This window comes from Engystomops pustulosus, chromosome 2 (assembly GCF_040894005.1).
Source record: "Engystomops pustulosus chromosome 2, aEngPut4.maternal, whole genome shotgun sequence".
NCBI lineage: Eukaryota > Metazoa > Chordata > Amphibia > Anura > Leptodactylidae > Engystomops > Engystomops pustulosus.
In genome coordinates, this window is record NC_092412.1 from 39,139,617 (window position 1) to 39,158,931 (window position 19,315).

A 19,315-nucleotide genomic window follows, 5' to 3' on the forward strand; every position below is an offset into this window, starting at 1 on the left:
ACAAGCGTGTTTTTTTAAACGCACGTTAAATCTCAGCATGCTCTACTTTTGCAATTCACGCGCGTGAATAACACACCATACAAGTCTATGGAGACGCATCAAAAACGCATCGCACTCTGAGACACATGCGAGTCCAATACAAGTGCAATGCGTTTTTCACACATCAATTGCCATAGAAAAGATAGAGCTCAGTCCTGAGTCCTTTCACGCGCGGATAACGCATTGAAATTGCATTGAAAACGCGAGTGAAAAACTGAGACACTGAACAAACTCTGACCGAAAACTGATTGCACTCTGATGCAAAATGTCAGTTTTTCACTGACCAAACCCTGATCGCACCCTGATCAGACTCTGATGTGATCTGTAACGCAAGTGTAGAAGGTGCTTAAGTGATAAAGAGATCTAGCCCACAGGTGCACTGCTCGTATATATCCCTGGTCATGTGATGTCACACAGGTGCATGGTTCATTATTCCCCTTGTCATGTGATATCATGCAGGCGCACGGCTCATTATATCCCTGGCCACGTGATGTCACATAGGTGGACGCCCCGTTGTATCCCATATAATGTGAAATCACAGAAGTGCACTGCTTGATATATCCCTAGTCATGTCACACAGGTGCACGGCTCGTCATTTCCAAGGAAGTGGTTTGGTGTCACACAGATGCATGGCTTATTATATCCCTGGTCATGCGATGTTATTTCTGGTCATTATCTCTGATTACTCTCTTTTGGGGGACATTTCTCTGGGCTTCTATGGCAGAATCCTGGCATACAGCTCCTGAAATAATAAAAAATGCCTTGCGTACAGCCTGGCATTGAAATTATTGTGCCCTTTATGGTAGCTTCCCCCATAGGGCGCGTGAAGGGATATGAAGGGGGATGCAGCAGAGTGGGCATTCCTGCCCCATACCTGCTCACTCCCGCAGACAGCGAACTTTGATAAGTGACAATTTGCAGGTTCTGGCATACGCCAGGAAGGAAGGTGGTGCAGGAATTTCATCATACCCCCCCCTATAAAACATTGACCTAATTGCTGGAGGTTCTCTCACGTCTATTCGAGGACCTAAAATTATTCAACAGCTCACTGATTAGAAGTAGCTATGTAATGCTTCTTTTCCCCTGTAGAGGCGCTGTAGAGGAGTAGAACACTTACTATTCCACAGATTACAGCTGATCCATGTGGTTCTCAGCACTGGGAAACCCTGTGATCAGTATAAAGTCATAACACACATCATGTTGTGCAGCTATTGGGATATAATGCTTAAATTTTACAGTTAATGCAAAAAATTTACACATAACAAATCCGTGGCTAATGCTGACTTCTATCACTGTGATGCAGCCGCAGATAGGACACTAATACGCTGACGGCTGACATTTACTGTGCCTTTAGTCAAATAGAAATGAATCCTATTAACATTGTGTTCTCCAATATTCTCAGGTTACCACAATGAACACCTGTCAGATGTTGATCTTTTCAATTACATTTAAGACAAAACCCGCTGCAGGAAAAGACGTCTCACATCAACAAGGCAGAGGGAAGTTCTGGTCTTAAAGAAAACGTGTCCTCAAATGGGTAAAGTCTATGGCAGAGGTCCTACAATTTGCATACATAAACTGTTGAGATGGTTCTCGGACAGACCCAGTGTCAGACTGGCCCTCCAGAGAATCCAAGGTTGGGACCAGTCCTTCCACCAACACTAGATCCCAGAGGTCCAGCAGAAGACCATTACATTTGGATCTTTAAGTTCTGGTCTTAAAGAAAACATGTCCTCAAATGGGTAAAGTCTATGCCTGGGGTCCTAAAATATGCATACATAAACTGTTGAGATGGTCCCTTGGACAGACCCAGTGTCAGACTGGCCCCCCAGAGAATCCAACGTTGGGACCAGACCTTACCCCAATACTAGATCCCAGAGCTCCAGCAGAAGACCATTAAATTTGGATCTTTAAATTTGGATAACTTTAAGGATAATGGGCCCCCAGAATAATTTAATCTGCGGAGCCCATGGGACTCCAGCACGACATTGGACACTGTAATCATTAGACCATCATAATCTGATTTTGTGTCCAATGTTGTAGAGTTTACAATTCTTGGCTTATGATAGGCAGTAGACTCTAATACCTATTTTAAGCCACGAATTGTAAACTCTACAACCTAAGTTGTGCCACTACCTTTAGCCTTAATGAATTACACCTTGTTCATCCCCGAGACAACCGGGGTCTAGAGCCAAATACAGGTTGTCCATTGAGGTTGGCCTTGGACTATGATGGTCAGTGAAGTAGTGGTCCTTCTACGAGAATCTGCTGATTCTCAACTGATTCAGTAATTTCCCGAAAATATAATCTTCTATGCTGATGCAATAGAAAATTAAATTTCCTTCAGACTAATATTAAAGGGATATTGCCACACCTATTCCCCCAAGCCCGTTCATACACATGCACTCCTGGGTTGGTTGAGTATTAAAGTGAGTTTAAAGGGGCTCAGCAGTTAACCCATACATAGTTCCACATGGCTAGACAGGAGCTGTTTAATTATAGATGTGTGTGTGTTCTTAGTAGCAGCAGGACTGTGAAAAAAATGTATATTCCAGTATGGTAATGTATTCAAGTGCCCTAGGGGTGTGTATTCACACTGCCGAGCTCCTAGCACTGAGCTGCTCCATAGCATCTTTCCTCCAGTCTATAAGTTCCATTGGATAGGAAAAAAGTATCTGAACAATGGGGGGCCAGTGGTTCATATGAATAATGAATGCTTTATTCATTTGTATAGGGCTGTGGGAGCTGTTTCTGCAGTTGGCCAGTCATCCCTTTAAGGATAGACTGTCATGTGTTAAAATTTGAGAGAAACCCCTTTGGCATGCATTTTCAGCTCAAAAGCAGAATGACAGGTAACTTGAATTTACATTGTCAGTCACCTTGATACAGGGAATTTGTTTAAGACAATTACTTCCTTGTGGGGAAACATTGACATTCATGTAATTACATTCTATGCCGGTTAATATCGACTCCTTACAATGACGCTAATAATCCTCCATGAAAGCAATGTTATCTTACCGGAGAAATGAGAAAATTAATGAGCCGGCAATAGAGTACAATCATGTAGCAGCGGAGAAATGCCATTGTGACCTATTTACATCTACACTTTGGGGGACAGATTAGTTTTTGGGCTTACAATGAACATGGTAACAAATCCTACATCTGTCCCCATTCATTCCATGTTAGACTGCGATATCAGATGTATGACTGCTTAACGGGACCTTCTGCATTAACACGTATAGTTGGATCATCAGAGTTTAGGCCAATAACACATTATGAAAGTAATCTCGTTAAAAATTTAGACTATATTACTTTTGTTTGTGGTGTTTTCTATATTTACCCTTTGCCACCGATTCACTTTTTCCTTTTTATGTTCCCGTTTTTTTGCTCCCCACTTACAAAAAATCCATAACTTTTTTATTTTAACATGTGCACAGGTATGAGAGCTGTAAGTTACAGACCTTGCTAAAAGACAGGCCTCATAAAGACTTCCGTCTGTCATGGTGTCAGATCGCCGCCCTCTCATTATGCCATAGAGAACGAAAATGCAAGCCAAGATGGCTTTGCCCATGGCATTTAAATGGTTGTGGTAGGTGTTCACTGCACTATGCAGCAAACATCCTGTATGTATGAAGATGGCTTAGCCCACGAACCTTCTTCATGCATCCTTAAAGTTCCTGTGACATACAGTTACATCTCATGTCGTTAAGGTGTTAAAGGAGTTTTCCATGAATTCTGGAAATCCCTGTTGAGGCTGGGGCAGGAGTTGTTCTGGTTCCCATTTTCTGCATCTCTCTGGTACTTCTGGTGTTTGGCTTGCATCTGACTAGAAGTTCCAGTGAATGGCCTCCTCAGACCATGGGAAGTCACTCCCTTTGACCACAACCTTTGTTGTGGGCGGTGAGATTCTGGCTGGACACAGGGCCACAGATTAAAAGCATCTCTGAAGCAGGGTAAGTAAGCTTCCTTTTTTTTTGCCTACACTGCCCCAGCCCCCAGAGGGTTTTCCTGGGAAACCCTTCAATTTAAAGAAATTATGATCATATGTCCCATACATGGCACCTGCATATGGTTGCAACATATTCACCTACAAAAAAATTTTGTGAAGGTACACAAGTAAAATTTGGGTCAACACAGGGATTCCCTGTGGGGGAAAAAAACGTGACAACTTTGAAATGACTTAGTTTTTCCATATACTGGCAGTCCCGGGTTACAAACAAAATAGGTTCTGTAGGTTTGTTCTTAAAGGGCATCTACCCCCAGGATGAAATACTGTATGTAAATGAGCCTTAGGGGCTCCGGGCTCTATTAACACCTATGGAGTCTAGAGCCCTTCAGGCTAATTTGCATACAGTCCTTCATTCTGGTGGCCTTTAAGTTGAATTTTTATGTAAGTCGGAACTGCATATTTTATAATTGTAACTCCAGACTGGATTATTAAAATGTTGGATTGTCATAAAAACCAGGATTAACAATAAAGCTTAATTACAGACGCCTGTGATAACTGTTATAGCTGTTTATTGTAGCCTCAGGAGAAAGTGCGGTAAATTACCAATTACCAGAGGTCCGTTTGTAACTAGGGGTCATGTGTAAGTTGTAAGTTGGGTGTTCTTAAGTAGGGAACCGCCTGTATATATAATGTTGCTTTAGGACTGTCATCTGTATTCCCCATGTGGCTTAGCCCCAAGAGTAGAGATGAGCGAACACTAAAATGCTCGGGTACTCGTTATTCGAGACGAACTTTTCCCGATGCTCGAGTGCTCGTCTCGAATAACGAACCCCATTGAAGTCAATGGGAGACTCGAGCATTTTTCAAGGGGACCAAGGCTCTGCACAGGGAAGCTTGGCCAAACACCTGGGAACCTCAGAAAAGGATGGAAACACCACGGAAATGGACAGGAAACAGCAGGGGCAGCATGCATGGATGCCTCTGAGGCTGCATAATCGCACCATTATGCCAAAATTATGGGCAACAGCATGGCCATGACAGAGTGACAGAATGAAGCTAGATAGCATCTAAAACATCCAATAATTGACCCTGACACTATAGGGGACGGCATGCAGAGGCAGCGGCAGCAGCGGCAGGCATGGCAACATACCCTAAATGGACTCAGGCTTCAAACCAATGGGTAGCAGAGAGGAACCAAAGGAGGTGAGCAAGAAGCGCTCAAATAATATCGGTACATGATAAAAGTTTGCCAGTATATTTTGTGGATTACACAGCAGGGTGGCGACAAAGTTAACATGGAAGCCATGAAAACAACCCAAAATTCTGCCTGACACAGCTCGTTTGATAAGGGGACCATGTATGGAGGCAGTGAACTAGTAGTAGATTAAAGGTGCTGCAGTTAAAACTATGTTAGTTGGATCTTGGCATGGAGCTGGCGCTCCGCTGCCAGGCGAGCTTTCGCCAATCCAAGCCCCTGTCTCTAGGCTACTCCCCAAACAGCACTTCTAAGAACCTTTTGTATAAGATCAAGTGTAGTAGCGTTCTTATAAGTTTAGGATATGCCGGGTGAGGGGAATGTAAACAGATGCGCAAGAAGCGCTGAAATAATATCCCTAAATGGTAAAAGTTTGCAAGTATATTTTGGGGATTACACAGCAGGGTGGCGACAAAGTTAACAACTTTGATGTGGAATGCCCTGTAATAGCTCTTGGGCGGTGTGCCTTTTATCGCCTAGGCTCAGCAGTTTCAGCACCGCCTGCTGTCGCTTAGCGACGGCACTGCTGCTGTGCCTAGAGCTACCGACTGATGGCGCCATGCCCACGGATGGTAATTCGGAGGAGGAGGAGGTGGAGGAGGGGTGGGAGGAGGTATAGTAGGCCTTTGAGACCTGGACCGAGGTAGGCCCCGCAATTCTCTGCGTCGGCAGTATATGACCAGCCCCAGGGTCAGACTCGGTCCCAGCCTGCACCAAGTTAAGTGTAGTAGCGTTCTTATAAGTTTGGGATATGGCGGGTGAGGGGAATGTAAACAGATGCGCAAGAAGCGCATGATGCGCATGGAGCTGGCGCTCCGCTGCCAGGCGAGCTTTCGCCAATGCAAGCCCCTGTCTCTAGGCTACTCCCCAAACAGCACTTCTAAGAACCTTTTGTATAAGATCAAGTGTAGTAGCGTTCTTATAAGTTTAGGATATGCCGGGTGAGGGGAATGTAAACAGATGCGCAAGAAGCGCATGATGCGCATGGAGCTGGCGCTCCGCTGCCAGGCGAGCTTTCGCCAATTCAAGCCCCTGTCTCTAGGCTACTCCCCAAACAGCACTTCTAAGAACCTTTTGTATAAGATCAAGTGTAGTAGCGTTCTTATAAGTTTAGGATATGCCGGGTGAGGGGAATGTAAACAGATGCGCAAGAAGCGCATGATGCGCATGGAGCTGGCGCTCCGCTGCCAGGCGAGCTTTCGCCAATTCAAGCCCCTGTCTCTAGGCTACTCCCCAAACAGCACTTCTAAGAACCTTTTGTATAAGATCAAGTGTAGTAGCGTTCTTATAAGTTTAGGATATGCCGGGTGAGGGGAATGTAAACAGATGCGCAAGAAGCGCTGAAATAATATCCCTAAATGGTAAAAGTTTGCAAGTATATTTTGGGGATTACACAGCAGGGTGGCGACAAAGTTAACAACTTTGATGTGGAATGCCCTGTAATAGCTCTTGGGCGGTGTGCCTTTTATCGCCTAGGCTCAGCAGTTTCAGCACCGCCTGCTGTCGCTTAGCAACGGCACTGCTGCTGTGCCTAGAGCTACCGACTGATGGCGCCATGCCCACGGATGGTAATTCGGAGGAGGAGGAGGTGGAGGAGGGGTGGGAGGAGGTATAGTAGGCCTTTGAGACCTGGACCGAGGTAGGCCCCGCAATTCTCTGCGTCGGCAGTATATGACCAGCCCCAGGGTCAGACTCGGTCCCAGCCTGCACCAAGTTAAGTGTAGTAGCGTTCTCATAAGTTTGGGATATGGCGGGTGAGGGGAATGTAAACAGATGCGCAAGAAGCGCATGATGCGCATGGAGCTGGCGTTCCGCTGCCAGGCGAGCTTTCGCCAATCCAAGCCCCTGTCTCTAGGCTACTCCCCAAACAGCACTTCTAAGAACCTTTTGTATAAGATCAAGTGTAGTAGCGTTCTTATAAGTTTAGGATATGCCGGGTGAGGGGAATGTAAACAGATGCGCAAGAAGCGCTGAAATAATATCCCTAAATGGTAAAAGTTTGCCAGTATATTTTGGGGATTACACAGCAGGGTGGCGACAAAGTTAACAACTTTGATGTGGAATCCATGAAAACAACCCAAATTTCTGCCTGACACACCTCGTTTGATAAAGGGACGATGTATGGAGGCAGCTATATGGACGACTTTTGGAGGTAGCAATGGAGACAACGTGTGGAGGCTGCTATGGAGACAATTTAATTTGGATAGTGCCTGTATGTGGCAGTCCCAAACATTTTTCAAACCAGAGGAGCAGGTAGGTGGCCCTGCAGTAAAATGGAATAGATTGAGTGCCTGTATGTGGCAGTCCCAAAAATTGTTCAAACCAGAGGAGCAGGTAGGTGGCCCTGCAGTAAAATGGAATAGATTGAGTGCCTGTATGTGGCAGTCCCAAAAATTGTTCAAACCAGAGGAGCAGGTAGGTGGCCCTGCAGTAAAATGGAATAGATTGAGTGCCTGTATGTGGCAGTCCCAAAAATGTTTCAAACCAGAGGAGCAGGTAGGTGGCCCTCCAGTAAAATGGAATAGATTGAGTGCCTGTATGTGGCAGTCCCAAAAATGTTTCAAACCAGAGGAGCAGGTAGGTGGCCCTGCAGTAAAATGGAATAGATTGAGTGCCTGTATGTGGCAGTCCCAAAAATGTTTCAAACCAGAGGAGCAGGTAGGTGGCCCTCCAGTAAAATGGAATAGATTGAGTGCCTGTATGTGGCAGTCCCAAAAATTGTTCAAACCAGAGGAGCAGGTAGGTGGCCCTGCAGTAAAATGGAATAGATTGAGTGCCTGTATGTGGCAGTCCCAAAAATTTTTTAAAACAGAGGACCGGGTAGGTGGCCCTCCAGAAAAATGGAATAGATTGAGTGCCTGTATGTGGCACTCACAAAAATTGTTTCAAACAGAGGACCGGGTAGGTGGCCCTCCAGAAAAATTAAATGCATGAAGTACTATAGCAAGAGCCAGTGGGCCCTGTCAAAAAATAGCCATTTTCCTCTGCTTTACTGTACAAAGAGGAGGAGAAGGAGGAAAATGAGGAGGAGGAGGAGGAGTGGATCAATTATTCAGGTTGAGCTTCCTTCACCTGGTGGAGATTGGAAATTCTGAGAAATCCAGCCTTTATTCATTTTAATAAGCGTCAGCCTGTCAGCGCTGTCAGTCGACAGGCGTGTACGCTTATCGGTGATGATGCCACCAGCTGCACTGAAAACCCGCTCGGACAAGACGCTAGCGGCAGGGCAGGCAAGAACCTCCAAGGCGTACAGCGCCAGTTCGTGCCACATGTCCAGCTTTGAAACCCAGTAGTTGTAGGGAGCTGTGTGATCATTTAGGACGATGGTATGGTCAGCTACGTACTCCCTCACCATCTTTCTGTAAAGATCAGCCCTACTCTGCCGAGACTGGGGACAGGTGACAGTGTCTTGCTGGGGTGACATAAAGCTGGCAAAAGCCTTGTAAAGCGTACCCTTGCCAGTGCTGGACAAGCTGCCTGCTCGCCTACTCTCCCTCGCTACTTGTCCCGCAGAACTACGCACTCTGCCGCTAGCGCTGTCAGAAGGGAAATACTGTTTCAGCTTGTGCACCAGGGCCTGCTGGTATTCATGCATTCTCACACTCCTTTCCTCTCCAGGGATGAGAGTGGGAAGATTTTGCTTGTACCGTGGGTCCAGGAGAGTGAACACCCAGTAATCGGTGCTGGAATAAATTCTTTGAACGCGAGGGTCACGGGATAGGCAGCCTAGCATGAAATCTGCCATATGCGCCAGAGTACCAACGCGTAAGAATTCACTCCCCTCACTGGCCTGACTGTCCATTTCCTCCTCCTCCAACTCCTCCAACTCCTCTTCTTCTGCCCATACACGCTGAACAGTGAAGGACTCAACAATGGTCCCCTCTTGTGTCTCGCCAACATTCTCCTCCTCTTCCTCCTCATCCTCCTCCACCTCCACCTCCTCCGATATGCGCTGAGAAACAGACCTCAGGGTGCTTTGGCTATCAACAAGGGAATATTCTTCCCCCGTCTCTTGTGACGAGCGCAAAGCTTCCGACTTCATGCTGACCAGAGAGTTTTTCAACAGGCCAAGCAGCGGGATGGTGAGGCTGATGATGGCGGCATCGCCACTGACCATCTGTGTTGACTCCTCAAAGTTACTCAGCACCTGACAGATATCAGACATCCACGTCCACTCCTCATTGTAGACTTGAGGAAGCTGACTGACCTGACTACCAGTTCTGGTGGAAGTTGACATCTGGCAGTCTACAATCGCTCTGCGCTGCTGGTAAACTCTGGATAACATGGTCAGTGTTGAATTCCACCTCGTGGGCACGTCGCACAACAGTCGGTGAGCGGGCAGTTGGAGGCGGCGCTGCGCTGCCCTGAGAGTGGCAGCATCTGGGCTGGACTTCCTGAAATGCGCACAGATGCGGCGCACCTTCGTGAGCAAATCAGACAGATTGGGGTATGTCTTGAGGAAACGCTGCACTATCAGATTTAACACATGGGCCAGGCATGGCACATGTGTCAGTCTGCCGAGTTGCAGAGCCGCCACCAGGTTACGGCCGTTGTCACACACAACCATTCCCGGCTTGAGGTTCAGCGGTGCCAGCCACAGATCAGTCTGCGCCGTGATGCCCTGTAATAGCTCTTGGGCGGTGTGCCTTTTGTCGCCTAGGCTCAGCAGTTTGAGCACCGCCTGCTGTCGCTTAGCGACGGCACTGCTGCTGTGCCTAGAGCTACCGACTGATGGCGCCGTGCCCACGGATGGTAGTTCGGAGGAGGAGGTGGAGGAGGGGTGGGAGGAGGAGGAGGCATAGTAGGCCTGAAACACCTGGACCGAGGTAGGCCCCGCAATCCTCGGCGTCGGCAGTATATGAGCAGCCCCAGGGTCAGACTCGGTCCCAGCCTCCACCAAGTTAACCCAATGTGCCGTCAGCGATATATAGTGGCCCTGCCCGGCAGCACTCGTCCACGTGTCCGTGGTCAGGTGGACCTTGTCAGAAACGGCGTTGGTCAGGGCACGGATGATGTTGTCTGACACGTGCTGGTGCAGGGCTGGGACGGCACATCGGGAAAAGTAGTGGCGGCTGGGGACCGAATACCGAGGGGCGGCCGCCGCCATGAGGTTGCGAAAGGCCTCGGTCTCTACTAGCCTATAGGGCAGCATCTCCAGGCTAAGCAATCTGGAGATGTGCACATTAAGGGCTTGGGCGTGCGGGTGGGTTGCACTATATTTGCGTTTCCGCTCCAGCGTCTGGGGTATGGAGAGCTGAACGCTGGTGGATGCTGTGGAGGATCGTGGAGGCGACGATGGGGTTTTTGTGGCAGGGTCCTGGGCAGGGGGCTGACTAGCAGCTGACACAGGGGAAGGAGCAGTGGTGTGCACGGCCGGAGGTGAACGGGCTTGTTGCCACTGAGTGGGGTGCTTAGCATTCATATGCCTGCGCATACTGGTGGTAGTTAAGCTAGTAGTGGTGGAACCCCTGCTGAGCCTGGTTTGGCAAATGTTGCACACCACAGTCCGTCGGTCATCCGGTGTTTCCTTAAAGAACCTCCACACTTCTGAAGATCTAGCCCTCGCCGCAAGAGCCCTCACCACGGGAGCTTCACTAGTTGACAGTGGCGCTGATGCACCAGCTCTGGCCCTGCCTCTCCGTCTGGCCCCACCACTGCCTCTTCCAACCTGTTCAGGTCGAGGACTCTCCTCCGTCTCAGAAGCACTGTGTTCACCCGGCCTCTCAACCCAGCTTGGGTCTGTCACCTCATCATCCTCCGATCCCTCAGTCTGCTCCCCCCTCGGACTTCCTGCCCTGACAACAACTTCCCCACTGTCTGACAACCGTGTCTCCTCATCGTCGGACACCTCTTTACACACTTCCACTACGTCAAGAAGGTCATCATCACCCACAGACTGTGACTGGTGGAAAACCTGGGCATCGGAAAATTGCTCAGCAGCAACCGGACAAGTGGTTTGTGACTGTGGGAAGGGTCCAGAAAACAGTTCCTCAGAGTATGCCGGTTCAAATGCCAAATTTTCCTGGGAGGGGGCAGACTGGGGGGGAGGAGGCTGAGGTGCAGGAGCTGGAGGAGTGGCGATTTCGGTGACATGGGTGGACTGCGTGGAAGACTGACTGGTGGTGGACAAATTGCTCGAAGCATTGTCAGCAATCCACGACATCACCTGTTCGCACTGTTCTGGCCTCAACAGTGCTCTACCACGAGTCCCAGTAACTTCAGACATGAACCTAGGGAGTGTAGCTCTGCGGCGTTCCCCTGCTCCCTCATCAGCAGGTGGTGTCTCACCCCGCCCAGGACCACGGCCTCTGACCCCTGCAGTAGTTGGACGCCCACGTCCCCGCCCTCGTCCTCTACCCCTAGCCCTCGGGTTAAACATTTTTAAAATGAGAGTTATAACTTTATTTTTTTTTTTACTTTTTTTTGTTTTTTTTTGTGTTTTTTTTTTTTTTTTGTGTTTTTTGTTTTTTTTTGAGTTTTTAAAACCAAACAATGCTATCCTATTGCTATGGCTATTTTCTAGCCAAGTATCAAAGGAAGCACAGTACTATGCCAGATGAGATGACACTGAGTTATTGCCTAATAGAAATCCAACCCCTACTGAATTTTGCCACTTCAGCCTTTGCTATGGATATGTGCGCCACTAAGCGCAGAACACAGCGGTCGCAAGTCCCACTACAAATTGCTCAGAATTGGCAAGTACATGCACTGCAGAAACTACAGTCACCAGCAGATCAACCAGAAATCAAATATATAGAACGCTACTGTAGGCTTCAAGAAGCTGTTTGTATTCTCCTATGGCTATTTTCTAGCCAAGTATCAAAGGAAGCACAGTACTATGCCAGATGAGATGACACTGAGTTATTGCCTAATAGAAATCCAACCCCTACTGAATTTTGCCACTTCGGCCTTTGCTATGGATATGTGCGCCACTAAGCGCAGAACACAGCGGTCGCAAGTCCCACTACAAATTGCTCAGAATTGGCAAGTACATGCACTGCAGAAACTACAGTCACCAGCAGATCAACCAGAAATCAAATATATAGAACGCTACTGTAGGCTTCAAGAAGCTGTTTGTATTCTCCTATGGCTATTTTCTAGCCAAGTATCAAAGGAAGCACAGTACTATGCCAGATGAGATGACACTGAGTTATTGCCTAATAGAAATCCAACCCCTACTGAATTTTGCCACTTCGGCCTTTGCTATGGATATGTGCGCCACTAAGCGCAGAACACAGCGGTCGCAAGTCCCACTACAAATTGCTCAGAATTGGCAAGTACATGCACTGCAGAAACTACAGTCACCAGCAGATCAACCAGAAATCAAATATATAGAACGCTACTGTAGGCTTCAAGAAGCTGTTTGTATTCTCCTATGGCTATTTTCTAGCCAAGTATCAAAGGAAGCACAGTACTATGCCAGATGAGATGACACTGAGTTATTGCCTAATAGAAATCCAACCCCTACTGAATTTTGCCACTTCAGCCTTTGCTATGGATATGTGCGCCACTAAGCGCAGAACACAGCGGTCGCAAGTCTCACTACAAATTGCTCAGAATTGGCAAGTACATGCACTGCAGAAACTACAGTCACCAGCAGATCAACCAGAAATCAAATATATAGAACGCTACTGTAGGCTTCAAGAAGCTGTTTGTATTCTCCTATGGCTATTTTCTAGCCAAGTATCAAAGGAAGCACAGTACTATGCCAGATGAGATGACACTGAGTTATTGCCTAATAGAAATCCAACCCCTACTGAATTTTGCCACTTCGGCCTTTGCTATGGATATGTGCGCCACTAAGCGCAGAACACAGCGGTCGCAAGTCCCACTACAAATTGCTCAGAATTGGCAAGTACATGCACTGCAGAAACTACAGTCACCAGCAGATCAACCAGAAATCAAATATATAGAACGCTACTGTAGGCTTCAAGAAGCTGTTTGTATTCTCCTATGGCTATTTTCTAGCCAAGTATCAAAGGAAGCACAGTACTATGCCAGATGAGATGACACTGAGTTATTGCCTAATAGAAATCCAACCCCTACTGAATTTTGCCACTTCAGCCTTTGCTATGGATATGTGCGCCACTAAGCGCAGAACACAGCGGTCGCAAGTCCCACTACAAATTGCTCAGAATTGGCAAGTACATGCACTGCAGAAACTACAGTCACCAGCAGATCAACCAGAAATCAAATATATAGAACGCTACTGTAGGCTTCAAGAAGCTGTTTGTATTCTCCTATGGCTATTTTCTAGCCAAGTATCAAAGGAAGCACAGTACTATGCCAGATGAGATGACACTGAGTTATTGCCTAATAGAAATCCAACCCCTACTGAATTTTGCCACTTCGGCCTTTGCTATGGATATGTGCGCCACTAAGCGCAGAACACAGCGGTCGCAAGTCCCACTACAAATTGCTCAGAATTGGCAAGTACATGCACTGCAGAAACTACAGTCACCAGCAGATCAACCAGAAATCAAATATATAGAACGCTACTGTAGGCTTCAAGAAGCTGTTTGTATTCTCCTATGGCTATTTTCTAGCCAAGTATCAAAGGAAGCACAGTACTATGCCAGATGAGATGACACTGAGTTATTGCCTAATAGAAATCCAACCCCTACTGAATTTTGCCACTTCGGCCTTTGCTATGGATATGTGCGCCACTAAGCGCAGAACACAGCGGTCGCAAGTCCCACTACAAATTGCTCAGAATTGGCAAGTACATGCACTGCAGAAACTACAGTCACCAGCAGATCAACCAGAAATCAAATATATAGAACGCTACTGTAGGCTTCAAGAAGCTGTTTGTATTCTCCTATGGCTATTTTCTAGCCAAGTATCAAAGGAAGCACAGTACTATGCCAGATGAGATGACACTGAGTTATTGCCTAATAGAAATCCAACCCCTACTGAATTTTGCCACTTCAGCCTTTGCTATGGATATGTGCGCCACTAAGCGCAGAACACAGCGGTCGCAAGTCTCACTACAAATTGCTCAGAATTGGCAAGTACATGCACTGCAGAAACTACAGTCACCAGCAGATCAACCAGAAATCAAATATATAGAACGCTACTGTAGGCTTCAAGAAGCTGTTTGTATTCTCCTATGGCTATTTTCTAGCCAAGTATCAAAGGAAGCACAGTACTATGCCAGATGAGATGACACTGAGTTATTGCCTAATAGAAATCCAACCCCTACTGAATTTTGCCACTTCGGCCTTTGCTATGGATATGTGCGCCACTAAGCGCAGAACACAGCGGTCGCAAGTCCCACTACAAATTGCTCAGAATTGGCAAGTACATGCACTGCAGAAACTACAGTCACCAGCAGATCAACCAGAAATCAAATATATAGAACGCTACTGTAGGCTTCAAGAAGCTGTTTGTATTCTCCTATGGCTATTTTCTAGCCAAGTATCAAAGGAAGCACAGTACTATGCCAGATGAGATGACACTGAGTTATTGCCTAATAGAAATCCAACCCCTACTGAATTTTGCCACTTCAGCCTTTGCTATGGATATGTGCGCCACTAAGCGCAGAACACAGCGGTCGCAAGTCCCACTACAAATTGCTCAGAATTGGCAAGTACATGCACTGCAGAAACTACAGTCACCAGCAGATCAACCAGAAATCAAATATATAGAACGCTACTGTAGGCTTCAAGAAGCTGTTTGTATTCTCCTATGGCTATTTTCTAGCCAAGTATCAAAGGAAGCACAGTACTATGCCAGATGAGATGACACTGAGTTATTGCCTAATAGAAATCCAACCCCTACTGAATTTTGCCACTTCAGCCTTTGCTATGGATATGTGCGCCACTAAGCGCAGAACACAGCGGTCGCAAGTCCCACTACAAATTGCTCAGAATTGGCAAGTACATGCACTGCAGAAACTACAGTCACCAGCAGATCAACCAGAAATCAAATATATAGAACGCTACTGTAGGCTTCAAGAAGCTGTTTGTATTCTCCTATGGCTATTTTCTAGCCAAGTATCAAAGGAAGCACAGTACTATGCCAGATGAGATGACACTGAGTTATTGCCTAATAGAAATCCAACCCCTACTGAATTTTGCCACTTCAGCCTTTGCTATGGATATGTGCGCCACTAAGCGCAGAACACAGCGGTCGCAAGTCTCACTACAAATTGCTCAGAATTGGCAAGTACATGCACTGCAGAAACTACAGTCACCAGCAGATCAACCAGAAATCAAATATATAGAACGCTACTGTAGGCTTCAAGAAGCTGTTTGTATTCTCCTATGGCTATTTTCTAGCCAAGTATCAAAGGAAGCACAGTACTATGCCAGATGAGATGACACTGAGTTATTGCCTAATAGAAATCCAACCCCTACTGAATTTTGCCACTTCAGCCTTTGCTATGGATATGTGCGCCACTAAGCGCAGAACACAGCGGTCGCAAGTCCCACTACAAATTGCTCAGAATTGGCAAGTACATGCACTGCAGAAACTACAGTCACCAGCAGATCAACCAGAAATCAAATATATAGAACGCTACTGTAGGCTTCAAGAAGCTGTTTGTATTCTCCTATGGCTATTTTCTAGCCAAGTATCAAAGGAAGCACAGTACTATGCCAGATGAGATGACACTGAGTTATTGCCTAATAGAAATCCAACCCCTACTGAATTTTCCCACTTCGGTCTTTGCTATGGATATGTGTGCCACTAAGAGCTAAACACAACGGTAGCAAGTCCCCCTGCTAATTCCTCACAAAATGGTAAAAGATGCAAATTAAAATAAAAAAAGTAGAACGTTATTGTAGCCCTAAGAAGGGCTGTTGGGTTCTTTGAGAATCACTCCTGCCTAACAGTAAGCTAATAGAACACCCTAACGCTTTCCCTGAGCAGCAGCAGCTCTCTCCCTAGCGGCATCCAGAGACAGAATGATCCGAGCAGCGCGGCCAGCGGCTAGTCTATCCCAGGGTCACCTGATCTGGCCAGCCAACCACTGCTATCGACGTGTAAGGGTACCACGTCATGCTGGGTGGAGTGCAGAGTCTCCTGGCTTGTGATTGGCTCTGTTTCTGGCCGCCAAAAAGCAAAACGGCGGGAGCTGCCATTTTCTCGAGCGGGCGAAGTATTCGTCCGAGTAACGAGCAGTTTCGAGTACCCTAATGCTCGACCGAGCATCAAGCTCGGACGAGCATGTTCGCTCATCTCTACCCAAGAGCTCTTTATGTCACTTGCGGAAACTTATGGCGTATCCACACAATGGGGGTCATTTATTAAGAGCCCGATTCGCGGTTTTCCAGACATGTTACCCGAATATTTCCGATTTGCGCCGATTTTCCCTGTATTGCCCCGGGATTTGGGCGCACGCGATCGGATTTTGGCGCATCGGCGCTGGCATGCACGCGACGGAAATCAGGGGGCGTGGCCGAACGAAAACCCGACGGATCGGGAAAAACCGCCGCATTTAAAAAACAAAAAGTGTAGCGGAGCTTGCACTTACCTTCACCATGAATAGGCCGGTGTACTTGAGTGCATTTCAGTGGACTTCAGCGCAGCAGCGCCACCTGGTGGACGTCGGAGGAACTACCCTAGTGAAACCCGGCTGGACCCGAATCCACCACAGAGAACGCGCCGCTGGATCGCGAATGGACCAGGTAAGTAAATTTGCCCCAATGTTTGATACAACAGAGTCCTCTAAACATCATCTAACATCTGCTGTGAATAGAGGATTGACGCATGAGCTGAATGTGACAGTGTGACAGCAATGGTGAGTATAGTGGTTGGACAATTCCTGGTATGCAAGTAAATGGAATTACACCTCTTAGGAACTTACACAGTACCTCACTAAGCCTCCATTTTTATGGTGCCAGTTCACAGGTGTAACATTTTGTTTTTTGTAAAAAGAGACCTAATGACTTCTAGCAATAGAAAAATGAACGAAATAAATTATGTCACGGATGTGAAACTGTATTTGTGATAAAAATATGTCTATTCTAGGCCAGAATTTTAAGTGGACAAGAAATACAGCAGACTGATGGATATAGGGCTGCTCTGCTGTAGACCACTGCTTCACATCCCTCTCACCGGTGACTGATGAGAAACCTGCATACATGGAGGTCAGTGACCTGTGTAGGGCCACAAGTCAAATTTTGTGGTGCAAATACTTATGAATACAGTGTATTTCTTTTAGGCTCTATTAGCTAAAAAGAATAGAATAGTAAAACTGTTGATTTCATAGCAAATACCCAAAAGCAGAATAAGTTGTGCCAACTTATGCACAGTTATGTTGACATAGTAGAAAATATATAATGTCACTGACCTGTCCGAGCATATCCGGTGCAATAGGGAGTATAGGCCAAATAGTGGAATAAACACCAAAGAACACCAGCCACATGAGCATGCTGCCCCAGACGGCAAGATGACTGAACTGCGAGAATAAGAGCATTGGTTTATGGTCACATGAAAGACACTAAGCCACATTACTTGTATCTCAAATATGGTAAATGAAACTCATATTAATGTCCTGTAAAGACAGATTTGATGAAAAATGTATTTTGAACCCTAAAATTCATCTGAACCTACATATTGGATTTCATTTTGTAAACACCAATGTCTAAGTAGAAGTAGATTTAAGTAGGTTACATCACATCTGTTAAATATATATATACACACCCCATTATTTACCCCATATACTGTATATATATACACCCCATACATACTTTTGTCCATGCGGTGGTTTCCAAGCCAGCCTTTAAACAGACCGTCACCACAACATACTATAGAGAGAAACAAGAAAAAAAATCCAAATAAATATCCAATAATACCAAGTAATACAGTAGTATCCAGTATCTGTGTGACCATATATACTTACAGTGTAAACAATGTTCCCGACAAATAAGTAATCAGTGACGTGTCCACTGGAGAAGACGGCGTCTGTAAGAGGGAGACATAAGACACTTAACAGACATACTCTGTGCAGTATTCATGTTCTCTGTATTTGGGTATATACTCTGCTAGGTCTGGTCTGAAGCAACCAAATACATAAAACTGTGTAAACATAATGAGAAAACATGGTCACAATCAAAACTCAATATTAGGATCTGTACTGACAAGGGGTCTTCCCACTTCGGCAAATTAATGTTTATTTTTGCATGGTGAAAAATTACCGTATATACCCTAATTTTACCACAAAAACCTGGTAAAACCTATATTTTTTTCTCGAGTCGAGTTTGGGTTTCAGCACTTTTTTTGTGCTGAAAAACTAGGCTTATACTCGAGTATATATGGTATATTATTTTCCAATATACTTTCTGTATCAATAACTTTTCAAGATCTCTGCTTGCTTTCATTATATAGAAAGCTTCTGTGTTTACTTCCAGTGAACAGAATCAGTAGATATGTATTTAGAAGTGTCCCATTACCCACAATCCTCTACCCTAGTGACCAGCGTCGTCTGCGTTGTCTTAGACTGCGTTGTCTTAGACTCACCAGAGAGAATTAATCTGGGGCCAGGAAATAGATTCTAGCTGCTTCCACATTGGGTTGCTTTGTGTTGGACCTCTGGGGTTCAACATGGTTGGACCAGGGCCCACCGGAGGATCCACTGGTACTCTGGTGGGCCAGTCCGATACTGCTAGTGACCCCAGAGAAGGGGTTCCTTTGCCCCCTTCAATATCCCACAATCCCAATTCATTGATTTATTACTGATATTGTATATAACACAAGGTTGCAGTTAAGTCAGAAAATCTTCGTTACAATTTTTCCTATTAATGCTCTTAATTTGTTCTACAAATGTAAAAAAACCTCAGCGAATTCACAATATTCTGTCTACCCGTAATAAAAGCTGCAGCCGACAAGGCAGGCCTGGGGGTCCAATAAATATTTTACAGTATACAGAATGTGATATCATTTATGAAGCCAATAAAACGTGATTCTCAAATCAGTGCAATAGTAAAAAGACAAGTGAGTCCTGAAGAACAATTACACTTGGGTGATGGATTGGAATTTTATTTTTAAGTGGTGTCAACCAGCTCCCAACCAGCCCACAAGTAAAACTAACATTACATAGGGCCATTTCTAAGCTTTACAGACACCTT

General features: G+C 46.0%; 1 protein-coding gene across 5 annotated transcripts in view; it reads right to left on the minus strand.

Moving 5' to 3' along the window:
- ATP8A2 (ATPase phospholipid transporting 8A2) overlaps positions 1–19,315 on the minus strand; it is a 493,942-nt gene that overhangs the window by 86,145 nt on the left and 388,482 nt on the right. For all 5 annotated transcript variants that reach the window (XM_072134328.1, XM_072134326.1, XM_072134327.1 and 2 more), the window contains 3 exons: positions 18,091–18,152; positions 17,939–17,995; positions 17,539–17,646 (listed from right to left, as the gene is read on the minus strand). In XM_072134328.1, the coding sequence (XP_071990429.1) occupies positions 17,539–17,646; positions 17,939–17,995; positions 18,091–18,152 (227 nt within the window). The remainder of the gene's footprint in view (positions 1–17,538; positions 17,647–17,938; positions 17,996–18,090; positions 18,153–19,315) is intronic.